The sequence below is a fragment of the Amborella trichopoda genome, chromosome 6 (genome assembly GCF_054954075.1).
Source record: "Amborella trichopoda isolate Santa Cruz 75 chromosome 6, AtrichopodaSantaCruz75HAP2 v2.0, whole genome shotgun sequence".
Classification (NCBI taxonomy): domain Eukaryota; kingdom Viridiplantae; phylum Streptophyta; class Magnoliopsida; order Amborellales; family Amborellaceae; genus Amborella; species Amborella trichopoda.
Window position 1 is genome coordinate 42950294 of NC_142341.1, and position 14014 is coordinate 42964307.

At 35.6% G+C, this 14014-nt stretch overlaps 1 protein-coding gene across 1 annotated transcript; it reads right to left on the bottom strand.

Annotated features, from left to right (window-relative positions):
• Positions 1–10982: 10982 nt before the first annotated feature.
• On the bottom strand, positions 10983–13812 carry LOC18438701 (scarecrow-like protein 18). The gene has a single exon (XM_088870971.1). The coding sequence runs from the start codon at positions 12773–12775 to the stop codon at positions 11273–11275; it is 1503 nt and encodes a 500-aa protein (XP_088727097.1). The 5' UTR covers positions 12776–13812; the 3' UTR covers positions 10983–11272.
• Between the last annotated feature and the right edge of the window lie 202 nt (positions 13813–14014).

The window sequence follows — 14014 nt, forward strand, 5'->3', positions numbered from 1 at the left end:
TTTCTTTCCTTGTGCGGGATTAGAACCCCACTCCGTATAGGGAAGAAGCTTTTTGATCTGTACTTTTGAATAGGCTATGATTCGGGTATTCTGTTGAAAGTAGTGGACAACAGAGATGGACCCTGTTTCCATTAGAATAGCTTCGTAATACTCTCGGGTCTTAACCCCATTAATAGGATTAAGATGATTTAAAAGATATAATGGTGCAAGCTTGCTTGGATCCATGTGAACCTGATGTTCATCAATGGTAATGTCCATTAAAAAGGCTCTTTCGATATATTCTGATCTGGGAATATTGGTAGGAAGAGTGGATTTGGACTGGGCTGGTGAGAATGTAGGGATTGAAGTTCGAGCTTCTGGGTATGTAATTTGATGAATTGGTGATTGGGATGGTGAGCGAATATTCAGGGGTGAAGGTTCCCCTTCATATGGAACTATAGAATGCATGGGTTGTTTTCCCCTGCGAGTATTGCCTCGGGAGCCCATATTTAAGGATGAAAGATCCTTATCAGATAAATTATCTTGGAATAATTGAAGTGTAAGTGAAAGTGGTGATTCGTCGTTGGCGTCAGTGTTGCCTCCCCTGCAAAAATTCACGGGTCAGAAAATTGGGTAAAGAATTGGAAGACCCGGGAAGATGTTCAATTGAAAAGTCAAAGGCAGATAGAATAGCCTGCCAGCGGGCAAATATTTGTTTGGAAATCAAATTTTTAACATCTTTTTGCAGAATATCTTTGGCGGCTTTGCAATCTGTTCGTATAAGAAAATGTTGATTTAAAACATCGCTTTGAAATTTTGTAACACAATGGACTATGGCTAGTAATTCTTTTTTAACCATAGAATAGTTTAATTGAGTGGAATTCCAAGCCTTGGATGTGTAACGTAATAATTGTTCTTTGGAATCAATTTGTTGTTTTAATATTCCACCAAGTCCTTTATCCGATGCATCACATTCAATTATTTTGAAAGCAGTGGGATGAGGAAGAGAAAGGCATTCAAAGGTTTTGACCTTACTCTTTATTACCTTTATTGCTTGAGTATGGATGTCAGACCAAGGAGGAGGATTCTTCTTGAGTCTATCATATAAGGGTTTAGAATCCAAAGCAAGATTAGGATAGAAATGAATACTGTTTTATTAGAAATGTGTAGAAAAGAAATAGCAGAACTCCTACAGAGAAAGCTCATACGACCAAGTTCTTCACCTTGGAGTTGTGCAGCTTTTTATGTGAATAAAAATGCTGAAAAAGAAAGAGGAGTTCCTAGACTGGTTATCAATTATAAACCACTAAATAAAGTTTTAAAATGGATAAGATATCCAATTCCAAATAAAAAAGATTTATTAGACAGAGTTGCTCAAGCTTGTATATATACCAGGAAAACCCAAATACTCCAAACACTTCATTCGATTTTCCTACCTACTTGAGAAATATGCTTCAAACCAACCCACATGCTTCCAAGGAAGAACTGGAAAAACAAATGAAAGAGATCTTTGCTGAAGCAGGAAGAAAACCCACATCTTCCGAAGAAACAGTTCAGTCCTCTCCACTGCACACCAATAGGTACCTCCAACTCAGCCAGGAGGATCCAGAAGAAACAGATCCAGAAGAAACAGATCCAGAAGAAGATGATCCAGAGACCATGAATAATCATCATCACCGTCCAGAAGCAATAACGACAATAGTAAGACAGCATATGGGACAAACAAGGGTCCCACCACCAACAGCAAACAATTGTAATAGGGCCAAAAGAGCCGCTGTACATAGATACTTTTTTATTTTTTATTTTGCACAAAAAGCATCTTCCTATGCTTGTCCACTAGCACCTCTCTCTCCCCCTTGTCGTTTTCCACCGACAGCTTTCTCTCTCCTCTCTGTTGCATCATGCCGACACTATTTCCCCCTTCTGTCCTCTTCTGGTGACGGTTGCCAGCTGTTCCACCCTCTCTTATCTCTCTGATAATGCATGACAGCTGTTCCACCCTCTCTTGTCTTCATCTGCCGACAAAGGCATCTTTTCCCTTTGTCCTCTTCCAATAATGGTTGCCAGTTGGCCGAAGAGATTCCTTTCGATCCTTATAAGAAGGAAGCTCTTCCCTCGTCTTCAGCAGAGCCAAAAACTTCTCTCCTCTCCTCTTCTCCTATCCAAACCCTAGAAGTCCCTGAAGCCTCTGAGTTTTCCCTGAAGACCCTGAAGTCCTTAAGTCTCCTTGAAGCCTCTGAGTCTCCCCTAAGTCCTTGAGTCTTCTTGAACCTATTACTGGAAACCCTGTTACCTGAAACTCTGAGTTTCTTTGAAACCACTGAAGCCTCCTAAAACTTCTAAACCGCCTTCAACCTCTGAAGCCTTCTGACCTATGCAGTCCACCTTTGCAACCTGCCTTTTAAACCTAAGCCTCAACTAATCCTCTGCACTTAAACCAGACCATTAGACCTTGAACCTTTACCTACTCTGCATCCCTGAAACCCAATCATTAGTCGAACCTCTGCAACAGTTCCTCCTCACAGTCCCTATTTGCAGCTATCATTGCCCTCATAGCTGAATCAGGTTCTCTCTCATCTCACTCTTAATTATGTGTGATTGCAATATCAATAACTTGCCTTCTTACTGTCCTCACCACTGGAAACTCTTTTCCAGTTACTGTGTATGTACCCAGTAAGTCTCTTACTTTCTTTACTCTTCTCTGTTATTATCCCTCTTTGCTTTATTTTTATATTTCCCTGCAATATTTCTCTGTAATATTTCCCTGTAATATTTTCTGTAAACAGATGTGGATATTAATAAGATGCTAGTGTGATTTTATCTATACCTGCCTGGTATGCAGTTTAAAATTTTGTTCAATATTAAAATAGGAAACACTAGTTACGCTCAGTGGATCGTACTTGATATCTCAATAGTTCCTTTAATAGGAATCATATTATTCTGTCTAAATTATTACAGAATTTTACAATCATTAATCCAATATAACAGCTTGCTGTTTACATATTTGTTATAACCCTGATCATCTTGATCATTGTTATCCGCAATAGTCCTGAAACCTGAAAATAAATCCAAAAATAAAGATAAAACTAATTAGAAGACAGTGTTGTAGATCCTGGCGCAAAGTGGTATCAGAGCCATACATTGATACACTGTCAAACAAATTACAACAGTAGAACTATTCCACAGTGGAACTGTGCAAACAGTTATAACTGTAGAATTTGTAAAACTGTTCTTTCCACTCCATAGGTTAAGATAAAGATACATTTTACTATAAGAAACCCAGTGAGATTGACCACCAAGAAAGTTGGTCCGAGAGTTAAGACAAGAGACAAGTGAACGCCGATGCGAAAAGTACCGCCAAGGCCAGGAGAGCCGCTTAGGGAAAAAAGCTAAGGCCACTGAATGTCCAGATTGTCATTATCCGCAACCTACGGATGGCAAATCTCATAAAGAATCTTACTAGTAAAACTGTACCTTCATCTTCAAAACTTAGAGTTAAGAATAAAGAACAAATTATTATAAATGATATTGAAGAAAATATTCAAAACTAGAATATTCCTAAGGTACCAATTCATGATGTTTATAATAAAGGATCATTTAAACTTAAGATGGGTTATGCCATCAAGACTGTAGAAGAAAGTCTATCAGTCACGCAAAATCAAGAAGACTTTCACCTACTCTCGAAGAAAGTAATAGAAAAACATAGAGAACATAATTACAAATATTTACACATTGGCCTCATTCAAATAGCCGTAAAACCTTTGACCCGACCAGGGCTGAACACTTCTGTGCTTGTATGCCTAAGAGATACAAGACACAATATATTCACTGACTCTCTACTAGACATGGTTGAATCCAGCCTCTGTAGCGGGCCAATTTATTTTAACTGTTTTCCCAATTTTTCTGTTTCTTTAAATGATCCAAATATCTTAGACATATTAACAATAAATCTAAAGACACATGGATTTAATATGGTCCATGGTTCACAAAATCTTGCTATAGTCTATAGAATATATTATAAGGTCATGAATACATTAAGTCCCAACACCTTAAAACTTGACCAAAAGGATCAAACAATTTTGTTTCAAACAAATATAGAAAAATCTAATATGATAGTTCCAAAAACCATAAAATGGTCAGATATAATTTTACCTCAATCATGGGCATTACAAAATGCCAATCAACCACAAGAAATTCCTCAACAACATATTCCCAATCATATCATAGAACATACTGATGGAAATGTAGAAATACAATTTCGAAATACAAATTTACAAATACAAGATGATATTGACATTAATAGGAAGAGAAATAGTAAACAGAACATACCAAGTAGGAAATCAACTTCTCACAACCCAAATGTTATTATATTACCTCCTCCTCCTAGTCATAGTCATCCGTCTTCCTCCAATTCCAATATACAATTTCAAGGAACACATAGAACTAGAGATAATATTGTAATTCCAACATATACAACAAATTCTCATCCCACAACTTCTAATACTGAACCCAGTATAGAAGAATTACAGGACTTCCAAGTTTGTACATTACAACTTGAGGATAATGATACTACCCAATATTCAGAAGAATATATAGCAGCCTATCTAGCCGCCAAGCTAGAAAGGAAACAAAGAAAAATAAATAAAGCTTTTATTAAAAAAGATTATTTATCAGAAGAAAATAAAAATATCCGAGAATGGTATTTGAAAAGATTTCAACCACCTAGACTTTTGGAATTACTACATAAAAAATATAATAAATTTCTACATAAAGAAAGATTAAATATAGGATTCTTTCACTGGCTAAGAGATCTATGTTTAGAGAAAAATATTCCTATTCCTTCATTTGAAAAAATTCAAACAATAGAAGAAAAGACATATATAAGTACTGATGGCACTACAACAGCTAGTACACATCCACCTGAGAAAAGTATTATACTTAAAACAGGCATTCCTAAAAAGAATGAGCCTGTACATTCCTCATCCTTCTATGATATAGTGGCTACCCCATATAAAGCCATACCCAAAGAAATAAATAAAAAACAAGAATACATACCACATATTGTAGAACAGAATAATTATACAAATCTATATCTACAATCACTTGGAAAGCAAACTGAAAGAATAGAGAGAATAGTATCCAAGGAAGTACCTACGATATTTCCCATTCCTAAATCAGTATTATTCAAACCACCTCCTGAGTTAAATAAGAATAAATTCCACATTGGAAAAAATAATAAATCCCTTATGGATCAATTAATCTCCAAACTATCCCAATTAGATTTGAAAGGAGTACCTTCATCTCAAATCAATATTCCTCCACCAACCATCACTTCCCAAATACCGGAGTCATCTGACAAGGGTAAAGCCATCATACCTGAGCATGAAACAATGATGCTCACAGAGGAAGAACCCATAATAGAAGATACAATCCAAAATCAGGAAAAAACATTTATGGATACAACACCTCTAATGGACACCATCAATAAAATAGCTTATGGCAAATATTGGAAACCCATAACAGCCTTACCATATCATAAGAGACCTACTCCTGTTGACATTCAAATGGAAGAAGATTCAATACAACAGGCTGTATCCTATTTAGGAAGGTCAATAGTTAATTGGCAAATTGATGGACTATCCGAATTAAAAATATTAGATGTCATGAGACATATGACCATGTATGCCTCTGCAAATAAAATGGCAGGCAACCATGATCAAGAAGTTGCCAAAGCAATAGTAAATGGATTCACAGGATGGTTAAGAGGATGGTGGGATTTTTATGTGGATGATGATACCAAACAAAGGATTTTAAACAATACTAGACAATGGATTGGAAGAAATGAACAAAATCAAGAAGTTATATATACAGAAAGTGATGCTGTTAATACCCTGATATATACAATCACTCTACATTTTGTAGGCAGTACTTCATTACTAGCAGCAAGATCAGAGGATCTGCTCTCTAACTTACGCTGTCCTACTTTATCTCATTATAAATGGTATAAGGATGTATTTTTCTCAAGACTTTTAATACGTGAAGATTGCCAGCTAGACCATTGGAAGGAAAAATTCATAGCTGGTCTTCCATATCTATTTGCAGAAAAAGTCAAGGAAAGACTTCGCAAAAAACATAATGGAATAATAGTATATTCATCATATACACTCGGAGAACTCTCCGCAGAAATATGTGCAGAAGGCTTAGCCTTATGCACTGATATGAAATTAAAAAGACAAATAGATAAACAAAAGCTCACAAAGAAAAAAGAACTTGGAGATTTCTGTGAGTAATTTGGCTATTACTTAGATAGAAAAAATATGCCTGATTACGTAAAAAAGAAGAAGAAAAAATACAAAAAAGAAAAATATATTAAAACCAAAAAGAAAAATAAGGATAAAGACTATTATAAAAAAACCAAGAGAAAATTAATTAATAAATTTTCCCCAAATACAAAGAAAAGGAAAAAACTCCCAGTATGCTATAAGTGTGGTAAAATAGGACATTATAAACACCAATGTAAATTAAAAAAGAAAATAGACTCATTAAATCTGGATGATACAACCAAATCAAAATTAATGAATATATTATCCTATGATTCCTCCTCCTCTACTTCTAGTGAATCTTATACAGAAGAAATAGATAGTAATGACATTGATCTTATAAGTTCAGATAGTTCTGATATTGAAACTACTACAGAATCATCAGAAGACTGTAGTTGTCCATTACCTCAGCATAATGTTCATACACTCACTCAGGAAGATAATTTTATACTAGATATTATCGATAAAATAACTGATCCTGATGAAAAAAGAGCTATCATTACTCAATTTATTAATATTACCAAAAATAAATCAAAATCACCGATTATCAAAAATCCAGATGAATATAATTTCTCTGCTATTATTAAAAGAGTAAGTGATCAACATGCGTCTCAAAAAGAACCTACAATCTCAGAACTCAAAAGAGAGATTAAAGAAATAAAAACCGAAATAGTACAATTGAAAGGAAGAATTCAAATACTAGAATTACAACAAATGTCTCAACAAGATTCTGAGACAGACGAAATAGAATTCAATGACTTGATCACAGATAATCCAATAGAAACTAGAGATCCAATAGACACTATTGAATCCTCAGAAGTACCATCAATACCAATTCCTTCTGTCAATTTGATCAATAAAATAGTTGTACAAAAATGGTTTGTCCAAGTTAAAATCATTGTTGCCAAAAATTATAGTTTTGAAACATCAGCCTTTATAGATTCAGGAGTTGATCTCAATTGTTTAAATGAAGGACTTGTACCTTCAAAATATTTTGATAAGACTACTCAAATACTAAATACAGCAGATGGCAGTAGATTATTTATCAAATATAAATTATCCAACGCCTCTGTATGTAATAACCATCAATGTATTGATACACCATTTATTATGGTTAAAGGATTAAGCCAATCAGTAATCTTAGGAGTTCCATTCCTAACATTGCTCTATCCTATAACTATTGATGAAACAGGAATTTCATCAACAATTCAAAATATTCCAATACATTTCAATTTCATACATAAACCAAAATTAAAAGAGCTAAACAATGTCAAAAGCCAATTACAAGACAAAGAAAAATTCCTGTGTACACTTAAACAAGAAGTTAAATATAAAGTAATTGAAGAGCAAATACAAATGCCTTCAACACAACAAAAAATTCAATCAATACAAAAGCAAATAGAAACATCAATATGTAGCGAACATCCTAATGCTTTTTGGGATAGGAAAAAACATAGTATCAACCTACCATATGAATCAAACTTTAATGAAAGCCAAATCCCTACTAAAGCTAGGCCAATACAGATGAATACTGTTTTATTAGAAATGTGTAGAAAAGAAATAGCAGAACTCCTACAGAGAAAGCTCATACGACCAAGATCTTCACCTTGGAGTTGTGCAGCTTTTTATGTGAATAAAAATGCTGAAAAAGAAAGAGGAGTTCCTAGACTGGTTATCAATTATAAACCACTAAATAAAGTTTTAAAATGGATAAGATATCCAATTCCAAATAAAAAAGATTTATTAGACAGAGTTGCTCAAGCTTGTATATTTTCAAAATTCGATATGAAATCCGGATACTGGCAAATCCAGATCCAGGAACAAGATAAATACAAGACTGCATTCAATGTACCCTTTGGACAATACGAATGGAATGTAATGCCTTTCGGGTTAAAGAATGCACCATCAGAATTTCAAAAAATAACATCGCTTTGAAATTTTGTAACACAATGGACTATGACTAGTAATTCTTTTTTAACCATAGAATAGTTTAATTGAGTGGAATTCCAAGCCTTGGATGTGTAACGTAATAATTGTTCTTTGGAATCAATTTGTTGTTTTAATATTCCACCAAGTCCTTTATCCGATGCATCACATTCAATTATTTTGAAAGCAGTGGGATGAGGAAGAGAAAGGCACTCAAGGGTTTTGACCTTACTCTTTATTACCTTTATTGCTTGAGTATGGATGTCAGACCAAGGAGGAGGATTCTTCTTGAGTCTATCATATAAGGGTTTAGAATCCAAAGCAAGATTAGGATAGAAATCACTAACATAATTGTGATGATGTCTTAATATTTTCTGAATCTATTGATCAACACATAAAACATATCAATACATTTATCCATGCTGTAAGCCAGGCAGGCTTAGTTGTTTCTGCCAAAAAGATTACACTTTTCAAAACCAATATCAGGTTTTTAGGACATATGATACACCATGGTACTATTATCCCAATAGATACATCTATAGCTTTTGCTGATAAATTTCCTGATAAGATTCTTGACAAAACAGAACTATATATATATATATATATATATATATATATATATATATATATATATATATATATATATATAAAGAGTGAGAGAGAGAGAGTTTGGAGCATGTGTTCTTAAAAAATGGACGAATCTACAAAAAATATCAAAAATATATTTTACATTAAAAAAATTGACCAAAATAACCCCAAAAATATTTGGGTTTATCTTTGTTATTTTTTTCATGAATTATTTTTTTTATATATTTTTATTTGGTGCATCTCACTAAGATGTACATACGCTCCAAATTTTAGGTCATTCCGAATTGTAGAAAAAAATGAAAAATGGAATACTACTGGACAATCATGACCGTGCGATGAACTTTGAACGATGATGCGGGTATGTGAAATCACTGTTCATTTTTCGCCTATAGGCATATAGAAAATGTCTTCCCAAAGCCTATAGGTAAAAATGAACAGTGATTTCGCCTACCCTCATCACCGTTCAAAGTTCATCGCATGGTCATGATTGTCCGGTAGTATTTCATTTTTCATTTTTTTTTCTACAAGTCGGAATGACCTGAAATTTGGAACTTGTATATATCTTAGTGAGGTGCACCTAATAAAAATATATAAAAAAAAATAGCAAAACAAAATTGACCAAAATACCATCAAAACTTTCAAGGGTATTTTGGTTTATTTTTTTCATGTAAAATATTTTTTGTAGATTCGCCTATTTTTTATGAATACACACTCCAAATTTATAGTCATTCCGATTTGTCACAATGAATTTTGAACCGTTTTGTAGTATCTTCCATATATATATATATATATATATATATATATATATATGAATTGTAAACTATGTTATTCTTTTTCTTCTTCTCCTCCTCCTCTCTCGTTGAAGATCAAAATACCTTGTAGTAGAGCCTTTAGTTCGTCTTCTTTCTTCTAAGAGAGATAATGTTGTGACCTAGTGAGAGAGAGGGGGAAAGAGATAGGGTTAGAGGGATTGAGAGAGAGTGCATGGGAGGACGACAGAGAGAATGTGGAAAAAGACAAGGATAATGGGATTATGGAGACAGAGAGGAGAACTAGAGAAGCACGGAATGCCTAACCTTGATTTTCACCATCCAGAGTGATTTGCAGCAACAAAACAGATGGTCTAGATTTTGTTGATGTTCTGTGGAGTTTTAGTGACAAAAACGATGAATATTTGGAGAACCAATGGATGATCAGCAAAAATGAGGGTGTGGCTTTTCCAAATGAGACTAAATTGCAATTTGAAGGGAAATCAAACAGACCTCAAGAGTCTGATAATTTAGAAATCTCCACTCCCACTCACATGCTTCTATTTATTTGGCCCGGCCGAGCTTTCATTAGGCCAGCGCCGGCCCCATGGGCATTAAGGCCGGGATAGGGATAGGGATAGGGCTAGGGCTAGGGCTAGGGCTAGGGCTGGCCCCGCCCTTTGCCAGCTGTGCAGCTTGGTGCTTCCAAACAAAATACAGGTTGCTTAGGGTGGAGGTACCATGAGTACCACTATTCAAAGAAAGTACAAGTTGCTTAGGGTGGAGGTATCATTGGAGACCACGAGTGCCACTGTTCCTTTGTGTTTGGGCGAACAATTTTGTCATTAAATCAAAAAATTCTTGATAGTACATTAGTGGTTATAATTTTTCTTTTCTTGGCAGTACATTGACAGAAATGGAACTCAAGTCGTCTTGTTGTGTGATACCCCTCCGTCTTGACCACTTAGCCTCGCGCCCAATTACACAAATTGATTAGTTCGTGTAACCAAGAGGTGCCAAATTCATAGATAAGCTCCGCTAGGAGATGGTGGCCATGGTGATGCGCAATACATAGTAATAGAATGTCACAGACAGAAGGAAATAGAGTGTCGATGCTCTTGCCAACCTCGAACGTATGGACCAGATATCAAGGCCTTGGTTCAAAGATGTGTAATCTGGTTTTCAAGGTTACATATAGACAGTACTTCCTCATATTCTGATACAAAGTTTAAGTATACTATGAATATAAAAAAGGAAATTAAAGCTGATTTTGGAAATGGGTAATTGTATTTTATTATTATTGATTTAAATCCCTATAGCAACCATATATCCTAGGCTTTTATCAGATGTCAGTGAATATTCAAGACTAATGAAATTTTCAAGACCCCAAACTATGTTCTCGGAATGTAAATTTCTTAAATGGACAGAAAACAAAGTTGCCATTGGAATTATTGCAACACAGAGACATACATGGCAATTGTTACAGAGTAAAATGAAAATCTGTTTGGTCACAGTGAATGACAATAAGTAAGAAACACATCTTCCAATCATATGAAGCTGGAAACGATTTTTTGCCCCCGTTGCTGTTTTAAAATTGATAGCAAGTTTACAACATTCTGCAGAAATAATATCAGGTGTGTTTCCTTAAGTTCAGTAACAATGAGGCCTAATCTCATGAGAGCGAGCCGAGAGAGAGCACAAGGACCCTTCCTAAAGGCACCTCCAAGCAGAAACAGAGTGCAATGGTGTGCCCTTCCACCCAACTGTCAAAGCCTTTCCATTCATTTCCAATGTGCAAGAATCAGCATGCCTATGATTCTTCACTATAAGACTTGCCTGATACAAGGCATCTTGGCTAAGCTCAACCTCTTCAAAACCCAACCTCTTTAAAAATAGCTTCCACACATCAACCCCAACATGCCTGATTTTTCTTTCTCCTCCCTCTCTCCCCACCATGCTTCGAATCCCTGTACCCATGCACACTCTCTCTATCACCAATCGATTCACATCATCGGAGTCGAAGAAGGCATCCAGAGAATCGCAATAAGCACCGTTATAGAACAAAACCTCAGTGAATCTCTTCACGAATGATGGAGAATTGTGCTTCCCTTCCACCTCTGTGATTACCATTATATCGGGACGCAAGCTGCTGATAACTTTGACAAGATTCTCCAAATAGTGGGGCTTAACTAGCATGCTGCTTAGCACTATAGGTGCATAAACAGCAACCCATTCTCCATCTTCCATTGGCAATTTCTCTCGTATCTCTTTTCCCATGTCAGAGACAACAACCAGATTGAATACGAAGGGAAGTTTAAGAGTTTGTGCGAACCCGAGAAGCCGGTTACCTGCTTCTTCCATCCGCGTTCTGGAATTTCCCACCATGGTTATTTTTAGAAGCTCAACAGGGTGATCAAGCCTTGCTGCAAGGCTCTGCATTAGCACGGTCCAGTGCATCCCTGTTCTCACCTTAAGGTCAATCAAATGAATTCTTGTTGAAGAGGCCATTGCATCAAGCATAGCTTGAATTGCTGTGAATTGAAGGACTTTCACAAAAGGGACTACCTGGAAAAATACCATTGCAGCAGGGTGAAAACCCATTGATATACTCTCTTCATCTTCATTCTCTTGTGTGATAGTCGGGTTCTGAGATTTTACCCCCGTTTCTCTCTCTAAAATCTCCCAAAGGGCATCGGTGAAATAGAGGACTAGTCTCTGAACTGGGTTTCCAACTGGTGAGGACTCGAAATCGCAGACCATGAGAAGGCTCTTTGCTCTATCAAATTGCTTGTGTTCGATCTTTTCAGCTGAGGATAACAGCAAGTGGATTAGCTCTATGTTATTGATGTCTTCATTGTTGATGTTCGATAGATGGGGATTGAATTGAAGAGAGAGGTTTTTACCACTGTAGAGGTATTGTTCCCCCGCTATCCTAATTACTTCCTGTGTGGAGAGCCTTCTCCCTCTTAGAGTTGGGTTCTTGAGTTTTGTAACCTCTTTAATTTCAGTGCTATTGCAAAGGGGTTTTGTCAAACTACTGTATGATTTTAGAATCTCTAAAGCAGTTAGTGATATTGGGTACCTCTGTGCTTTCTTATTCTCAGGAATTTCTACCTGCACATTGTCATAGTTCGAAAACTGTGGATTTCTGTGGGGTCTTGATGCTCCTATTCCTTCGCCTTCTTCTTCTACTTCAGGTATTTCAGGTTTCATGGTGAAATTACAGAGATTTTCTGGTTGATAGGAGTTGTAAGTGGAACTAAGGAATATTGTCTGAGAACCCTTGATAGTTATGGGGCTAGCTTGAGCTTTGGAGTCATCAAAAGTTACAGAGGTTCTTGGTACTTGGAAACTTACAAAATTTGATTGAATGTGAGAAAATTAAAGAGAGACGGAGGAATCAATGTGAGAGAGAGAGAGAGAGAGCGTGTTTTGAAAAGTTAATTTCCACATTAATCCATAACAAATTGGACACTTTGGTTAATTCTTAAAAATCTTTGGGTGAGGAAGCGAGGAGAGGTCCCCTACCGAGCGCAGGAATCCGGGGGGATTTGGGCCGCACCTTCTATTATTATTATTATTATTATTGTTATTTTTAATAGAGTTAGAGACCTCACCACGGTTCGACAGTATTTCCATCAAGGCTCTAGGTCATTCTCCAATGTCAATATAAATTATTTTCCAATACATATGAGATTTTATTTTATTTTACGAAAAAGTTAAAATAACTCTTGGCCTTATGAAAAAAAGGAAGAGTACAACCTCACATCAAAATTTTTAAATTAATAATCTCGAACATTATATTTGTGAAGAAAATTAAGATTTCAAGTCATAAAAAGTCTTCTATCTTGTGACGCATTATCTAGACCATCTCTTTTCAATTGTTCACAATTCTATAAGATTTGTAATCTTTTTGAGCCACAAATATCATAATGGATGGTTGACATAGAGCCATTGTAGAGATTTCTCATAACCATAGTATTTTTTGGATGAGGTTTTGAGATGAGGCATTACTTTTGTTTTGTTTTTTTTTCTTTTTTCATAAAGTCTAAGCCTTGTAGATGCTGCATCCTTTTTTTCATGACAATAAATTTTTAGATATTACCTTATCAAGTCATATTGAAATAGTGTACAAAAAATCCACTCATTCAAGGTACTCAGCACTTGGCCAAGCCAAGTAACTCACCCAAATCTAGGTAATTCGTGAGTTAGTACACCATAAAAAGAAATGAAAAAAAAGAAAAAAAAAAAGCTTAATAAATTTATTTTAAAAATAATAAAAATTAGATCAAATTATGTACATACCATATCGGGGTCTATTACTGGTGTCTCATTTGCCCAATATTACGAGCACCACCGGCACCCTCACAGCGTGTTTTTTGGCCATAAAAACAACATGGGGCTATTTCACGGATTGCTACATCAGTCGGAGCACACGTAAGACTCGCATAA

What these genes read in the sequence shown, in the direction of transcription:
- LOC18438701 (XM_088870971.1), bottom strand. Translation starts at nt 12,775, where the DNA reads ATGAAACCTGAAATACCTGAAGTAGAAGAAGAAGGCGAAGGAATAGGA.